Source organism: Rana temporaria, chromosome 11 (genome assembly GCF_905171775.1).
Source record: "Rana temporaria chromosome 11, aRanTem1.1, whole genome shotgun sequence".
Lineage (NCBI taxonomy): Eukaryota > Metazoa > Chordata > Amphibia > Anura > Ranidae > Rana > Rana temporaria.
Genome location: NC_053499.1, coordinates 123,133,016 through 123,150,696, shown reverse-complemented (window position 1 = coordinate 123,150,696; position 17,681 = coordinate 123,133,016). Strand labels below are relative to the sequence as shown.

The following is a 17,681-nucleotide window of genomic DNA, read 5'->3' as shown; positions in this document are numbered from 1 at the left end:
GAAAAAACTGCGCTTGTCAAAACGTTCTAAATATATATGCGTCAAGGCAGCAGAAGAAATGGGATAAGCATATAAAGTACAATATAAAAGTAAACTGCGCAGTTTACTTTGTTAATGTACAATATATATGTAAAGCGCTGCGTAAATTGACGGCGCTATACAAGTACCCGAAATAAGTAAATAAAAATAGTTTTTTTCATGTTTTTTTTCATGTTTTTTGGAGAAACACGAGATAGATAGATATAGATATATTTTTTTTTTTAATCCTATCGAAAATGTGCACATCAATGCATTTTTGAGCCTCTGCATATTTGGAACGGGTCAGGGACATTTTTTAAAAGCAAAGGGGTGCTTTTTTTGGTTCAACAGAGAAGCTACAGAAAAGCATGTGTTATATATATATATATATATATATATATATATATATATAATTTTTGTGTTTAAATCTGCCCAACAAATTTTCAAAAAAGGCAGGAAAAATTGCCCAAAAAACAAAACAAAAAAAAAAATGAAAAGCACAGCAGAAAAGCTCAAAAGCAGCATGCATGGATGTGAATCAGGAAGGGCTCACTCACTCCTGTGATGGTGAACTGTGGGCCTCACTTAGCAACATTGTAGCAGTTTTCTTTCAGGTAGTATGTAAATGGCCTCCTACACCCATAGCAAAGACATTATCCAACTTTATTCAACGCTACACAGTTTTGTTTTTCAATCTACAGACGCCCCTTATCTGCATAGACAGTTTTTTGGTAAAGGTGACTGAACCCTTTATGGCCAAAGCCGCCCATAGACGGTGCGATTCTTTCCTGCAACCACAGCCCGGGAGAACCTCCCCCCCCCCATGATAATAATTGGATGAACAATCTGACAGACTGGATGTACCCAAATTGATCGATCACTCAGCTTGGGTACAATCAACCTGCCCATACACAGTTTGATCCTACGGCGGTCCCTGCTGAATCGGCCGACATTTGAACCGCCTAGAACCGGTGTCCTGTCAGAATACCGCTACCCATCGGAAAATGGAAGCGACGTTCTGAGCAAAAAATTGCTTACTGCGCATACGTTCCAACATGGCCGCTATGCCTTCCAACAGGTTTCCTAACCTGACAGAACACGAAGGCGGCGGCGGACATCTTACACCCAGGCAAGTCTTCGATTTCACACTTATTTTAGCAATAAACTCACCTTATTCTACTGAAATACAGTATTTCTCAATCTGACACGGTTTTGATGTTGCATTTGAAAAGCAGCGACAAGCCTGCAGTCAGAAGGTGGCGACGGCCATCTTGGTACACCCTGCACCGCCAAACTGATAGCGATTTATCACCGAGGGACATTTCCACCCCCCCACAGTGGCAGTGAAATCATCCATTTCAGTATATAAGGGGAGTAAACTGCTAAAAGTGTGAAATTGAAGACTTGCCCGGGTGTAACAAGATGTCCACCGCCACGTTCTGTCAGATTAGGAAACCTATTGAAACGCATTGCGGCCATGGTAGAACGCATGCGCAATAAGCAATTTTGTTTACAACGTCTTACGTTGCATTTTCTGGTGGGTAGAGGGATTCTGACAGAACACCAGTTTTGGAGCTGGAGAAAAAGTAACCAGTATTTCCAGAAGTCAGTCAGTCATGGCAGCGCCTCCTCCCCTCCCCCCATTCCTCTCCAGGAAAGGTTTCCTTTACTGCCCCCCAGTGTAAGGAGGGGGTCACAGCACACAGTATTATACGGAGGTGCTCATTGGCTTCTCACTTTTGGCCTCCTTCCAGCTGATGGAGGGGGAATTCAGGTCAATCTTCCCACTGGCAGCCATGAGGTAAGCTGATAAGGTGAGTGGTCTGGAAATGAGCCAATAGGGAGCCGCAGGCTGGAGATGAGGGAGGAGCCAATCTCCTTCTCTGGTCCTGGGATTGAAATACCGGTGAGTCGATGGAATAGGCGGGCGCAGCGCTGGCACAGGACGGAAGGTAGGGGGCGCTGTTATCACAGGCTGTGAGCGGCTGGATACACCAAACGTGCGGGCTGCAGGATAGAGCGAGCCTCGTCCTCCGGACAGTGGAGAGGTGATCACCGCTGCTAGGAAGTCACTACGAGTAAAAGCGGACAGCCAGCGCTCTCTGATCACTCTAACAACCATGGCGCTAAATATAGACTTGCTATGGAGCTCACACTGGCAGCGATTATTATTAGCGCACGCAGATTGTTCTTCCTTATAAGTAATGATGGGCGCGCGGCATGCTCTGTCAGGAAATGAGCCTGGAACGCAGGTGCGGGTCACCTCCATATATATAGTGCACCAGCGCCCTCTATAGGACGAGCTGTATACGTGCAGGCCGCCATTGTACTGGAGACCGAGTCTGGTATACAGTGTGGTGTGAGGAGGAACAGCCAACAATCAACTTGTGGTGTACCTAGTGTGACCTTCCTTGTCCCAGTAATGTTCTAGCTCATAATAAAGCTGTGGTGGGGTCAGTGTCCGGGGACTTTTCTTCACTTCAGATACGTTTTGCATTCCCATATGAGATGTAGGCTCCGATCACACCTGTCCTGAACACCGTGCTAACGTGTGATGTTTTCTGGTGCGTTTTTCATTGGTCAACCCATTCATGTTCCAGTTTGTACGTTTTGCTGCGTTTGTCCACATTGTATGCAAAATGCGTATTTCGGTGGTGGCTGGTGCTCAAATTTTTTTTTGGGGGGGGGGCAAACAAGTTGAAAAAACAAAACAAAAAAACATTGCAATTGCAGCCACTGTGCCCATCAAATGCAGCCACTGTGCCCATAAAACGCCGCTACTGTGCCCATCAAACAAAGCCACTGTGCCCATCAAACACAACCCGAGTATCATCAAACGCAGCCACTGTGCCCATCAAACTTAGCCACTGTGCCCATCAAACTTAGCCACTGTGCCCATCAAACTTAGCCACTGTGCCCATCAAATGCCGCCATTGTGTCTATAAAATGCCGCCACTGTGCCTATTAAACGCAGCCACTGTACCATCAAACACAGCCACTGTACCATCAAACGCCGCCACTGTGCCAATAAAATGCCGCCACTGTGCCTATAAAATGCCACCACTGTGCCCATCAAACGCAGCCACTGTGCCCATAAAATGCACCACTGTGCCTATAAAATGCCACCACTGTGCCCATCAAACGCAGCCACTGTACCATCAAACGCAACCACTGTCCATCAAACTCAGCCACTGTGCCCATCAAATGCAGTCAATGTGCCCATAAAATGCCACCACTGTGCCTATAAAATGCCGCCACTGTGCCCATAAAATGCCGCCACTGGGCCTATAAAATGCCACCACTGTGCCCATCAAATGCAGCCACTGTACCATCAAAGGCAGCCACTGTACCATCAAACGCAGCCACTGTGCCATCAAACGCAGCCACTGTGCCATCAAACGCAGCCACTGTGCCATCAAACGCAGCCACTGTGCCATCAAACGCTGCCACTGTACCATCAAACGCAGCCACTGTACCATCAAACGCGGCCACTGTGCCATCAATCGCGGCCACTGTGCCATCAAACGCGGCCACTGTGCCATCAAACGCGGCCACTGTGCCATCAAACGTGGCCACTGTACCATCAAACGCGGCCACTGTGCCATCAAACGCGGCCACTGTGCCATCAAACGCAGCCACTGTACCATCAAACGCTGCCACTGTACCATCAAACGCAGCCACTGTGCCATCAAACGCGGCCACTGTACCATCAAACGCGGCCACTGTGCCATCAAACGCAGCCACTGTGCCATCAAACGCAGCCACTGTGCCATCAAACGCAGCCACTGTGCCATCAAACGCAGCCACTGTGCCATCAAACGCAGCCACTGTGCGATCAAACGCAGCCACTGTACCATCAAATGCGGCCACTGTGCCATCAAACGCAGCCACTGTACCATCAAACGCGGCCACTGTACCATCAAACACTGCCACTGTGCCATCAAATGCTGCCACTGTGCCCCCGCCCAGCCATTACCCTGTCTCGGTGGGGCAGCAGGTGACGGTGGCGAGCGGTGTCCTCAATGTCTTCTCCCGTCCTCTACTCCAGTCCTCTCCTATGATTGGATGCCTGATCGGTGTCCAATCACAGCGCCTGTCATTTCAGCCAATCAGGTGACGGGTAAAAGACACAAGGACCTGATTGGCGGAGAGGCGGTTCAGTGTTAGGAAAGCGAATATTTATTCGCTTTTCTAACATAGCTGGGTGAACTGCGAGCGCCAAGCATGGCGCTCGCTGTTTACCTTTTTGGCGCCTTTTAGAGCCTATGGCTCTAATGCCTCTAATCAGCTGCTTCAAAAACACCCCCGCCGCTGTAATTCAGGCGCCCGAAAAGGGGTCTGGCACCTGAATAGGGGGTGACAGTGGCGGCCATACATAGATTCATACAATGCGTGAATGTATCTATTGGTGATAGAGGGGGTGGCTGGAGAGAGGGGGCGGCGCCCGCGCACCCTTATGGATCCAATGGTGTGTTTGTTGCCCTTAAAATCTCACACAGGGGGCATTTCTTTTTTCTGAATCCTATCACATCCGTTCCACATGTCCAATATATATATATATATATACACACACACTATATTACCAAAAGTATTGGGACACCTGCCTTTACACGCATATGAATTTTCATGGCATCCCAGCCTTAAGCCTCATACAAATGTTATGATTGTTGGAAGGGATTGTCTCTTGACAGACTGTTGTCCTAAATTCTTACCATTAGTACGCTTCTTTTGACAATTGTCCAATTTTCGGGTAACGAATGTTGGATTACAGGCTACTAAATTTTTGGCGGGCAACGGTTTGACGTCTGATTTTTTTTTTTTTTTTACAAAAGTCGAAAGTACAAACACGCATGCTCGGAATCAATGCTCACCAAACACGAAATTGGCAGAATTTTTATTTTTTTTTATATTGTGCTGAGAGCTGCAATTTTTCTATGTTACTATTTTAATAAGGACCCGCTCATGTACATATACGTTAGTACTTTAAAGAGTACCACAACCAAGATATCCATCTTTTCTTTGAGCGGCCCTGTAAACGATTTGCCGCAAGATCACCGTTCTCGGCGGCGGCCGAGGTGATCGGGTCCTTTCCTCTCCCCGGCTGGAATACGAGTGAGGGCAAGATGGCCCCCACCCGTCCCCATAGCATTTTTTTTTTTTTTTTTTGCATTTTAGTCTAAATATGAGATCTGAGGTCTTTTTGACCCCAGATCTCATATTTAAGAGGACCTGTCATGCTTTTTTCTATTACAAGGGATGTTTACATTCCTTGTAATAGGAATAAAAGTGACCCATTTTTTTTTTTTGTGTAAAAATTAATAAAATAAATAAAAATAAATAAGAAAACACAAATTGTTTTCCCAACGAGCTCGCGCGCAGAAGCGAACGCATACGTGAGTAGCGCCCGCATATGAAAACGGTGTTCAAACCACACAAGTGAGGTGTCACCACGATCGTTAGAGCGAGAGCAATAATTCTAGCCCTAGACCTCCTCTGTAAGTCAAAAGATGCAACCTATAGCAATTTTGAAGCGTGACATGTTGGGTATCATTTTACTCGGCTTAACAGTATCTTTCACAATATAAAAAAAAATTGGGCTAACTTTACAGTTGTCTTATTTTTTAATTCAAAAATGTGATTTTTTTTTTTAAAAAGTGCACTTGTAAGTAGGGTTGCCACCTCATCCCTTTAAAACAGAACACATATGAATTACACAGGTTCTGAGGCTAATTTAATGCAGGTAAGGTACCAAATGAGTCTAATTACCACCTTAATTAGCCTCAGAACCTGTGTAATTCATATGTGTTCTGTTTTAAAGGGATGAGGTGGCAACCCTACTTGTAAGACCGCTGCGCAAATACGGTGTGACAAAAAGTATTGCAATGACCGCCATTTTATTCTCTAGGGTGTTAGAAAAATATATATATAATGTTTGGGGGTTTTAAGTAATTTTCTAGCAAAAAAAAAAAACAGTTTTAATCTTGTAAACACCAAATCTGAAAAACAGCCAAGGTCCTTAAGTGGTTAATGGTATGTTTTTTTTCCAAGTGATCCCACATTCACAGTTAATCAAGTCAGTTTGTATAAAATCGAGCCTACATGAAGTTATCTCAGATAACTCTACATCAACTAAGATTTAGATGTATACTGATGAATACTGTATCTAATCACATGTGTGCTTTGAAAATCCTTACTTTAGAACAGTGGTTCTCAATCCTGTCCTCAAGTACCCCCAACAGGCCATGTTTTGGGAATTTATCTTAGATAAAATAGCTGTCCAGAATACCAAGCCATTGACTCTGATTTAAAGCACCTGTGAAGGATAAAGGAAAACCTGCAAACATGGCCTGTTGGGGGTACTTGAGGACAGGGTTGAGAACCACTGCTTTAGAAAACAGAGGTCTACATTGAATTTAATGCTGTCATATTAAAAGGTGTCCCGTTATTTAATCTGAAGTGCAATAGCTCCCCCCTGTGGCACTTTAGAAATAAAGCAGGCAGAATTACACCCAAGGCTAGGCTTTTGAAAATGTGGAATAAGGTAAAAAGAAGTGAACCCTTAGGGCGAGATTCAGGTAGGGGGACGTAAGTTTGTGCGGGCGTAGCGTATGTTATTTACGCTACGCCGCCACAATTTAGAGAGGCAAGTGCAGTATTCACAAAGCACTTGCTCCGTAAGTTGCGGCGGCGTAGCGTAAATCTGCCGGCGTAAGCACGCCAAATTCAAATTGTCAAGAGTTGGGCGTGTTTTATGTAAATAAAACATGACCCCACGTAAATGACGTTTCTCACGAACGGCACATGCGCCGGCCGTGAACGTATCCCAGTGTGCATGCTCCTAATCACGTCGCAAATAGTCAATGCTTTCGACGTGAACGTAATTTACGCAAAGCCCTATTCGCGAACGACTTACGCAAACAACGTAAAATTTTCAAAATTCGACGCGGGAACGACGTCCATACTTAAAGCGGGAGTTCACCCGAAAAAAATGTTTTAAGATTAGATTGAGGCTAATTAAGGGGAGCAGAAACGGGTATTTTTTTTAAAATCAATGCCGTACTTACCATTTTCGAGATCGATGTTCTCCCGCCGCTTCCGGGTATGGGCTGCGGGACTGGGCGTTCCTATTTGATTGACAGCCTTCCGACGGTCGCATACAGCGCGTCACCAGTTGCCGAAAGAAGCCGAACGTCGGTGCGGCTCTATACGGCGCCTGCACACCGACTGGCCACTTTCCTCGAAATCCACGTCACCCTGGATGCCGGCCGAGGTTTGGAGATTTCCGTCGGCAAGTTTGCGCCTGCGCAGTCCTTAAAGGAACTTTCACGATAGCCGGAACCATATCGGCAGATCACCGGCAGCACTCTTGCAGCCCCTTCTATGACACTCCCACCACCATGCTTGACTGACGGCAAGACACATTTGTCTTTACACTCCTCACCTGGTTGCCGCCACACACACTTGACACCATCTGACCCAAATAAGTTTATCTGTGGTCTGATGAGACCAAGGACATGGATCCAGTAATCCATGTCCTAACTCTGCTTGTCTTCAGCAAATTGTTTGCGGGCTTTCTTGTGCATTATCTTTAGAAGAGACTTTCTTCTGGGACCACAGCCATGCCGACCAATTTGATGCAGTGTGCGGCATATGGTCTGAGCACTGACAGGCTGACCCCCCCCCCCCACCCCTTCAACCTCTGCAGCAATGCTGACAGCACTCATATGTCTATTTCCCAAAGACAAACCTCTGGATATGCGCGGGAGTGACGTCATCGCTGCTCCGGCCAATCACAGCGCCGGACCGGCGATACCCGGAAGTAACCTTCCGGGTATCTGTGAAGAGATGTCTGCGGCCGGAGAAGGCGACGAGGACGGCTTCGTGGGCTTCGATTCTTAGGTAAGTAATGCATAATGAGCTAGTATGCTAGTCATTATGGCTTTGTCTTGCAGGTGTTTTTTTTTTTCAAGGGTTTACAACCATTTTAAACTCAACCAGAATTTTAATTATGCAACCAATTCAAAACTTTTTTTCATAGTAACAACATGCAACAGAAACCAGTTAATTGTAGCGACACAGTTCTTAGTTACACACAGTAGGTAAGGCCAAACAAAGACAATAGTCCATTCAGTTCAACATGTGTAGGTATAGATGTGTCAGTGTCTATAATTATTTCCCATATCCCTGTATGTTGTGTTCTTTAAGATGCACATCCAAGAGTCTTTTAAATAAAATATCCATACTCCCCGCAGCCACCACCAATTGTGGAAGAGAGTTCCACATCCTTATGGCCCTGACAGTGAAACACCCCCTGCGCAGTTTAAGGTTGCCGACCAGCCACTGTATATGTATATATTAGGGCTGTTACTGATTACAATTTTCGTGTTCGATTAATCAATTTTTTTTTTTTATCAATTAATCGACTTATTTCGATTAATTATAACGCACATACATTTTTAGGATCACCACCATATACACCCCACTGTAATATCCACAGACATCTCCCCCACTGTAATATCCACAGACATCTCCCCCACTGTAATATCCACAATCTCCCCCACTGTAATATCCACAGACATCTCCCCCACTGTAATATCCACAGACATCTCCCCCACTGTAATATCCACAATCTCCCCCTCTGTAATATCCACAGACATCTCCCCCACTGTAATATCCACAATCTCCCCCACTGTAATATCCACAGACATCACCCCCGCTGTAATATCCACAGACATCTCCTCCACTGTAATATCCACAGACATCTCCCCTACTGTAATATCCACAGACATCTCCCCCACTGTAATATCCACAATCTCCCCCACTGTAATATCCACAGACATCTCCCCTACTGTAATATCCACAGACATCTCCCCCACTGTAATATCCACAGACATCTCCCCACTGTAATATGGTCCACATCTCCCCCACTGTATAGGAAGATTAGTGCTTGCTTAGTCTTACCAGAGAAGCCGGCCGAACACGAGTATTTGAGGCTGGGTGATGACGTCAGCGCGCCGCTCTAGGCCGCTGCCGGGTGAACCAAGATGACTGCCGCTCCGGGAGCTAGGCTGAAGCCGCGGCCTTTCCTATGGCCGAGGCAGCAGCGGAGCTCCGCGGATCACGTGGTGTGCCGATCCGCATATGGTGACCTGTTCTGATCATGGATCAGATTTATGATCCGTTGCACCACTAGTACCGATCAATAGAATTTTGATCGATCCAAAAAAATTAACGATTAATCGAGGAATTAATCTTTAATTTCAACAGGCCTAATATATATATATGGTGGCAGGTCACATGCATTGCGCAAACCAATGCATGTGTGTAACAGGCGCTCTCTCACGCCGTATTGCGTTTCACGCTGGAACGCATACAGTGACCGCGCAATGACATCATCGCCCGGCGCCGCGTGCGTTCCAGCCTGGAACGCAATACGGCATGAGTGAGCGCTGTTACACACATGCATTGTGTGTAACAGGAAGTGCGCCGTGGATCACCACTGTTTTCTCCAGCCACCTGTCTGCTGCCTATAGAGGCTTCTGGCCCCATTCAAACAGGGTCCTATTATTGTCGGCCGTAGCCGGTTTGGATCCCGCGGACTTTATATCCGCCGGCGACCTGCGATCACGGTACACAGAGGCAGGATCCCCATTGTAAACAAGGCGGATCCCTATTCTGACTGGGGACATGATGGAGACCTGCTGTTCCCAGTGATCGGGAACAGTGATCTCTGTGGTGTTCCAGTGAACCCCTCCCCCCCACAGTTAGAACACACCCAGAGAACATAGTTAACCCCCTGATCGCCCCTAGAGTTAACCCTTTCCCTGCCAGTGTCATTTATACATTGATCAGTGCATTTTTTTATCACTGATCAATGATGTCACTGGTCCCCAAAAAGTATCACTTAGGTTTTTGATTTGTCCGCCGCAATGTCGCCGTCCCACTAAAAATTGCAGCTCACCACCATTACCAGTAAAAACATTTAAAAAAAAGTCCATAAATCTTTCCCATATGTTGTAGATATATACTCTTATTGCAATTTGTATACCAAAAATATGTAGAACAATATAAATTGACCTAAACTAATGAATACATTTGTTTTTTTTTATATTTTTTTGGGATATGTATTATAGCAGAAAGTAAAAAATATTGGTGTTTTTTTTTCAAAATTGTCGTTCTCTTTTTGTTTATAGTGCAAAAAATAAAAACCGCAGAGGTGATCAAATTCCACCAAAAGAAAGCTCTATTTGTGGGGAAAAGAGGACATTAAATTTGTTTGGGTACAGCGTAGCACAACCACGCAAATGTCCGTTAAAGCGACGCAGTGCCGTATCGCAAAAAATTGCCTGGTCATTAAGTGGGTAAAGCCTGCATCCAATTCGCATAGCAGGAGAATGTGACTGCCTCTCTATGGAGCCAGTTCACATATCTCTGCAGCGGGTTCGGTGCGGTGAGCAGGAAAAACACGTGCCTTTTTTGGTGCGTTTCAGGTTTGATTTTAGCCCAAAATTCGGCTGAAATCTGACCTGAAACGGTGAACCAGCACGCACCGCACCCCTGCTGTGCAATGGAGAATACATTTAGTGTTTTCAGTCGTTTTACGTAATTGAGGTCCTCCTGACAATTGTCCTAACTGACAATTGCGCGGTCATGTGACGTGTTACCCAAACAAAATTGATGTATTTTTTCCCCACAAATAGAGCTTTCTTTTGGTGGTATTTGATCACCTCTGCGGTTTTTATTTTTTGTGCTATATTTTTAACTTTTTGCTATAATAAATATCCACAAAAAATATATAAAAAAATAAATTTCTTTCTCAGTTTAGGCCGACATGTATTTGTAGCGCTCACCCCCGAAGGAGCCGATGTTTAGTTTGGGATCGGCCTATTTAAGTTACCTTCTTGACTTGGTCTAGGGGTGACAGGTGTGAGTGTGAATAAAGAGCAAGGGCCATATTCTCTAAGATTCTAGGCGGGCGGCGCGTAAGCCATTTACACTCCGCCGCCCCAACCTACAGGAGCAAGTGCTGTATTCCCCAAACACTTGCTCCGTAGTTTGGGGCGGCGGAGTGTAAATGGCCCGGCGTAGCCACGCGTATCTCCAAGGGGGCGGCTTCTATTTAAATGAAGCGCGCCCCCGATTCTAACGAACTGCGCATGCACCGGGCCTAAAATAGCCCAGTGCGCATGCTCCAGTTCTCGGCGTAAAACGTCAATGACGCCGACGTGTGTGTCATTGACGTAAAGTCGTATTCAAGAACGACTTAGGGAAACGACGTAGCCGACGGAAAAACACGACGCGGACCCGACGCCATACTTAACATGGCCTACGTGGGACTTGCGTAAACTTACCCCTCATATAGCAGGGGTAAGTTTACGCTTACGCAAACGACGTTAGCGACGGTTACACGACGCAAATTCGTTCGGGAATCGGCGTATCAGGCTCATTTGCATAAACAAATGAGACCTGAACGTAAACGCCATCTAGCGGCGGGCGGAGTAATTACATTTAAGATCCGACAGTGTAAGTGACTTACACATGGCGGATCTTAAGTCTATCTATGCGAAAATGATTCTAAGAATCAGTCGCATAGATACACGGGCCAAAAAAGAGAGATACGATGGAGTATCCTGAGATACTCCATCGTATCCTTACTCAGAATATGGCCCCAAGTGTCCAGACGTCAACTGAGTTTCAATGCTTTATTCCAAGGTCTAACATGGCCAACATCAACATGACACACAGTAGAGAAAAGTTGATGAGCGTAGAGAAACTTTAGTATCAGGCCTTGGATTTGAAAGAGAGCAAGCCTGCTCTTAGAAATAATGTAACCCAATTAGTCGCCACCACAATCAGGGTGGGTAAAGTGCCCCCGGACAGGCGTCTATCACATGCCTGGCAGCCGGAGCGCCACTTAAGTACCACTGGGAGGAACAGGCCTCTGCCACAGTTTTGACAATTTGAGATTTGTGAAATTAGATTTAGTGAGTCCTCCCAGTCAGTTCAGATAGTGTCACCCACTGACAGCTTGAGCATACCTGTCATGCAGTGTGGTGACTGGATCCCCGATGGTTCGTCTAGGCCTCTGATTCTAGGTTCTCCCGAGCCAATCCCCCATCGCACAGCTCCCGGCTTAGGATCCTCTCAGCAGAAGGTTGGGACCCAGCCAGTCGCTGGGGCCCCTCTCTTGGTTAGGATGAGGCTCCACATGGTGCATGACCCCAGTAAAGCAGGCCACGGTGGCGGGGATCATGGAATGCGCGCACCCTGAAGGTGGGTACCGCACCTGGAACTCAGGCCCCGCACAGAACAGAGCGGCCAAAAGGCGGTTGCCCAGATATATCCCCCTCCCAGCATGCCCAATGGAGGAAGACCTCTTCTGATTGGCTGCTAGGAGAAGGTGGGTCTGTCAGAACCCCTCTAGCGCCAGCTGCCGCCCGGGGGTGATAAAGCACCCCCGGAGCACAGTATGACCCACAGGACAAATTCGGAAAATTGGCAACAGCCTAAATTTTCATAAACTGTGAATGGGAGTAATCTGATCCTCCCATTCCTAGTTATTCTAGCGTATCGCCCGTACTGAAAAGTAAGGGGGCGCTACATATTCTTCTACATATTTTTGGTAAAAAAATCGCAATAAGCGTCTATTGATTGGTTTGCGCAAAAGTTATAACGTGTAAAAAATAGGGGATAGTTTTATGACCTTTTTATTAATATTTATTTTTTACCAGTAATGGCGATCTGCAATTTTTACCATGACTGCAACATTATGGTGGACAGATCGGACACTTTTGACACTATTTTGGGACCATTGTCATTTATACAGCGATCAGTGCTATAAAAATGCACTGATTACTCTGTAAATGACACTGGCAGGGAAGGGGTTAACCACTAGGGGGTGAGGAAGAGGTTAAGTGTGTCCTAGGGAGTGATTCTAACTATAGGGGGGGCTGGACTACTAGTGACAGGACAGTGATCACTGCTCCCGATCACATGAAGCAGTAGATCACTGTCCTGTAACAAGGCAGAACAGAGAAATGCCTTGTTTACATAGACATCCCCTGTTCTGCAGCTCCGTGACACGATCGCGGGACACCAGCGGACATCGAGTCCGTGGGCATGGTCGCGGGGGGCGCGTGCACAGCGGGTTTTTCAAAGCAACGTACAGGTATGTTGCTTTGCCCACAGGAGCCATTCTGCCAAGGTATATATGCGTGAAGCGGTCGGCAAGTGGTTAAAGCATGACATTTATTTACTCGACGTAACATCATCTTTTATATTGCACCAAAAATATGGTATTATATTGTGATTGTGTGCAATAACAGTCATTAAAGTGTATTTTTTCCAATTTGGCCTCTTGTTCCAGGGTGATTTTGACATGGCTACATTATAGAGAACTATAGGCAGGACAGGCCATGGGTGCCCATTTAGCTGAAAGCAGAGTTTGTCTTCTGCTCTTCCTCAGTGACGGGCCCCTCCATTAGAGGCGCCCGGGCACAACCCCCTCTCTCCTCTCCACCCCATGGTGTACGTTTAATAAACCGTGATAAGCCGAGATCATGATGATCACGGCTGATCACTGCTTATCACAGAGATTTGCCGGTTTAATAAACTGTGATAAGGAGCAGAGAACACATTCTCCACTTCACATCACAGCACATGGATGTTTTGTCACAAACGGCCAGTTTAATAAACCGTGATCTGAAGATTTCACAGCTCTTCACCTGAAATATCTCCCTTCCAGATTCACCAGCTCAGAGGTGGAGAATCTGGGAGAGAAGCTGGTGTGATAAGAGGAAGAAGGCTTATTTCTTCCTAATTTCAACACCAGTGGGTTAAAAATGAATATTAACAACAATATACACATGTGTGTGTGTGTGTTTCTATATATATATATATATACACACACATATATATACCGTATTTATCGGCGTATACCGCGCACTTTTTTGCCCTTAAAATCAGGGCAAAATTGTGGGTGCGCGATATAAGCCAATACTTGCTTCCCGCACTGTGTTTAAACTTTGCCGCCGATCCCTGCTTCCCGAACTGTGTTTGAACTTTGCCGCCGATCCCTGCTTCGCGCGCTGTGTTTGAAAGCCGCCGCGGACATATACCGAGCGCAGTACACTCGGGTACAGTCGGCCAGGCTTGGCTCCCTTCTAGGTTATGCGAGAGGAGCCGAGCGTGCTCGAGTGTACTGCGCTCGGTATATGTCGGCGGCGGCGGCGTTCAAACACAGCGCGGGAAGCAGGGATCGGCTCATAGACAGCGCAGGAGCAGTGGGGAGGACACCACGAAGGCCGCAGACGGACGCCCTACCGGACAAGGCCGCCGATGGATGCCAGGCAAGACACCAAAACTGTAAGTAATAAAAAATAAATAAAATTCAGGAATTTCAAGTCCAAAATAGGGGTGCCCGCTATACGCGGGTGCGCACAATAGGCTGATAAATACGGTATATATGTATGTATATATGTGTATATGTATATATATATATATATATATATATATATATATATATATATATATATATATATATATATATATATATATGTGTGTGTGTAATTTTATATATATATATATATATATATATATATAAAATATGTTATCACATGTCTGAAAACATTAATTACATGTTCTTTTAAACTTTAGTTTCACTTTTTGAATTCGGCTGCACCACAATCTCACAATATCTCACGAGATTACAGGCAGTCCACCCACTTTTACACAGATCTCGGCTGTTTTCAGAGAAAAAACTTCACCTCTGTTCACCATCTGAGAACTGAAGTTCTCAGTTTATTAAACCGGCTGCAGAGGAGATAATTCTCCTCATGAGAACTGCCGTGAACTGCTGTGAACTGAACGGAGAAAAAACTTCACAGTTTATTAAACGGACAATGTGCAGTTGATAGATTCATGCATAGCATGAATCTATCCACAGCCACGCCCTATTCATGTGTCCTGGCCCCTTTTGGGTCACCAGGCACATGAATTACAACGGCCAGATTTTTTTTAACACTTGGGTAGAGCCATAGGCTGTAATAGGCTTCAAAATAGCAGGGGCTCGGGTCGCAGAGCATGCGACCTGGAGCCCACCCAGGTGTGTTGCAACAGCGAATGAATGTTCGCTGTTTCAACACTGATTCTCCTCCCAGCCAATCGGGAAGCAGGTATGAAACTTGTTTCCCGATTGGCCAAAACATCAGGTGACCCTATTGGACGCCTAGCGCGGGGAGGAGCAGAGAGGAGACGCACTGGAGAGGACATCGGAGCTTGCCACGCTGGAAGATGGCCACAGCAGCTCCGATCACTGCTCTCCCCGCCCGCATCCATGGTAAGGACAGCAGGTGGCCGAGAGGGGGGGTGTTAGTGCTGCGCCGCAGGGGGGGTAGCTGGCAGTTCCATTGGCGGCCCAGGGGGGGTTGTTTGCCACCAAAACAAGAACACCAGTTGCCACTGCTCTGCCTAGAACTCTCTGTACTGGGTCCTGGAAGCGGGTTCTTCTTCAGCACAGAAGCTGCAGGCCACTGCAGTAAGTGCCGGTTCACACTTCCACGACTTGGGATCCGACTTGTGTTGCCCCAAGTCGCGCGACATGAGAAATTACATTAAAGTGAATGAGAGCCATCTTAACCACTTAAGCCCGAACCAAAATGCAGCTAAAGGCCCAGGCCAGGTTTTGCGATTCGGCACTGCGTCGCTTTAACAGACAATTGCGTGGTAGTGCGACGTGGCTCCCAAACAAAATTGACGTACTTTTTTTCCCACAGATAGAGATTTCTTTTGGTGGTATTTGATCACCTCTGCGTTTTTTATTTTTTGCGCTATAAACAAAAATAGAGCGACAGTTTTGAAAAAAATGCAATATTTTTTACTTTTTTCTATAATAAATATCCCCCAAAAATATCTAAAAAAACTTTTTTTTCCCTCAGTTTAGGCCGATACGTATTCCTCTACCTATTTTTGGTAAAAAAAAATCGTAATAAGCGTTTATCGGTTGGTTTGCGCAAAATGTATAGCGTTTACAAAATAGGGGATAGTTTTATTGCATTTTTATAAAAAAATATTTTTTACTACTAATGGCGGCGATCAGCGATTTTTTTCGTGACTGCGACATTATGGCGGACACTTCGGACAATTTTGACACATTTTTGGGACCATTGTCATTTTCACAGCAAAAAATGCATTTAAATTGCATTCTTTATTGTGAAAATGACAGTTGCCGTTTGGGAGTTAACCACAAGGGGGCGCTGAAGGGGTTATGTTTCACCTAGTGTGTGTTTACAACTGTAGGGGGGTGTGGCTGTAGGAGTGACATCATCGATTGTGTCTCCCTATAAAGGGGATGACACGATCGATGCAGCCGCCACAGTAAAGCACGGGGAAGCCGTGTTTACACGCGGCTCTCCCCGTTCTTCAGTACCGGGGACCGATCGCAGGACCCCAGCGGCGATCGGGTCCGCCGGTCCCGGAGCTTCGGACCGGGTCGCGGGCGCGCGCCTGTAACCCACGGCTGGGTAGATGTACAGGACGTGCTGGTACGTCCATCTGCCCAGCCATGCCATTCTGTGGACGTATATATACAGTGGGCGGTCCTTAAGTGGTTAATGTACGTCACTCGGACTTCAGAAAAGGTTCCTGTACTACTTCTAGGCGATTTGTACCCATTGATTTCAATGGAAGTCGCCTCCAAAGTCAGATCACTGTCTTAACTGAAGCAACTTTACAGGAAGAGAAAATCGTTTTCTCAGGCAAACCCCTCCCACAGAGCTGATTATTGTTTGATTGGCCACTGGCAAAGTTGCCTGCCCTGGAGGCAACTTGTCACTATAGCGTGAACCGGCACTGAGGGACACACTCCTATGATGCATGGCAATCTCTGGGACTGTATTCACATTGTAGCAGTTTGTAAATGTGCAAAAAAAATGCACAATTTTGCGCACGTTTACAAAACGCAAATGTAATGCTTCCAGTGCACTTCATTGTTAACTACTTGGGACCCGGGCCATTGTCTAATGACGGCCACAAGGTGGCTCTACAGGGATGGGAGGCCGTCATATGACGTCCTCGGGCCTCCGGCCGCTGGGGGGGCGCGTGCCCGCCGTGCCACTCAGGTGCCGATGTGCTTGCCTGGCGGCCGCGATTTCCTCCAGGTACCCGCGATCGGCAGTCACAGAGCCGCTGTATAAATGTGAATGGTCCCAAAAATTTGTCAAAAGTGTCCGATGTGTCCGCCGTAATTTAGCAGTCCTGACAAAAATCACAGATAACGGCCATTACTAGTAAAAAAAAAAATATTATAAAAAAAAAATGTCATAATTCTATCCCCTATTTTGTAGGCGCTGTAACTTTTGCTCAAACCAATCACTATACGATTATTGCGATTTTTTTTTTTTACCAAAATATGTAGAAGAATACGTATTGGCCTAAACTGAGTAAAAAATAGTTATTTTTTAAAAAAAATTGGGATATTTATTATAGTACAAAATATTGGCCCAGATTCACAAAGACTTACGACGGCCGTTGTTAGTCCGAATGGCCGCTGTCGTATCTATGCGCCTGATTCATAGAATCAGTTACGCATAGATTTGGCCAAGATACGAGCGGCGTAAGTCTCCTACGCCGTCGTATCTTGGGTTGCAATAATTACGCTGGCCGCT

At 46.1% G+C, this 17,681-nt stretch overlaps 1 protein-coding gene across 3 annotated transcripts in view; it reads right to left on the bottom strand.

Annotated features, from left to right (window-relative positions):
- The window catches only part of MACROD1 (mono-ADP ribosylhydrolase 1), a 1,095,428-nt gene extending 1,093,193 nt beyond the window's left edge, over positions 1–2,235 (bottom strand). For 2 of the 3 annotated variants that reach the window (XM_040329046.1, XM_040329048.1), the window contains exon 1: positions 1,756–2,235. In XM_040329046.1, coding sequence (XP_040184980.1) covers positions 1,756–2,140 — 385 coding nt within the window. In that variant the 5' untranslated portion in view covers positions 2,141–2,235. The remainder of the gene's footprint in view (positions 1–1,755) is intronic. The other variant, XM_040329047.1, reaches the window with a different exon arrangement.
- Between the last annotated feature and the right edge of the window lie 15,446 nt (positions 2,236–17,681).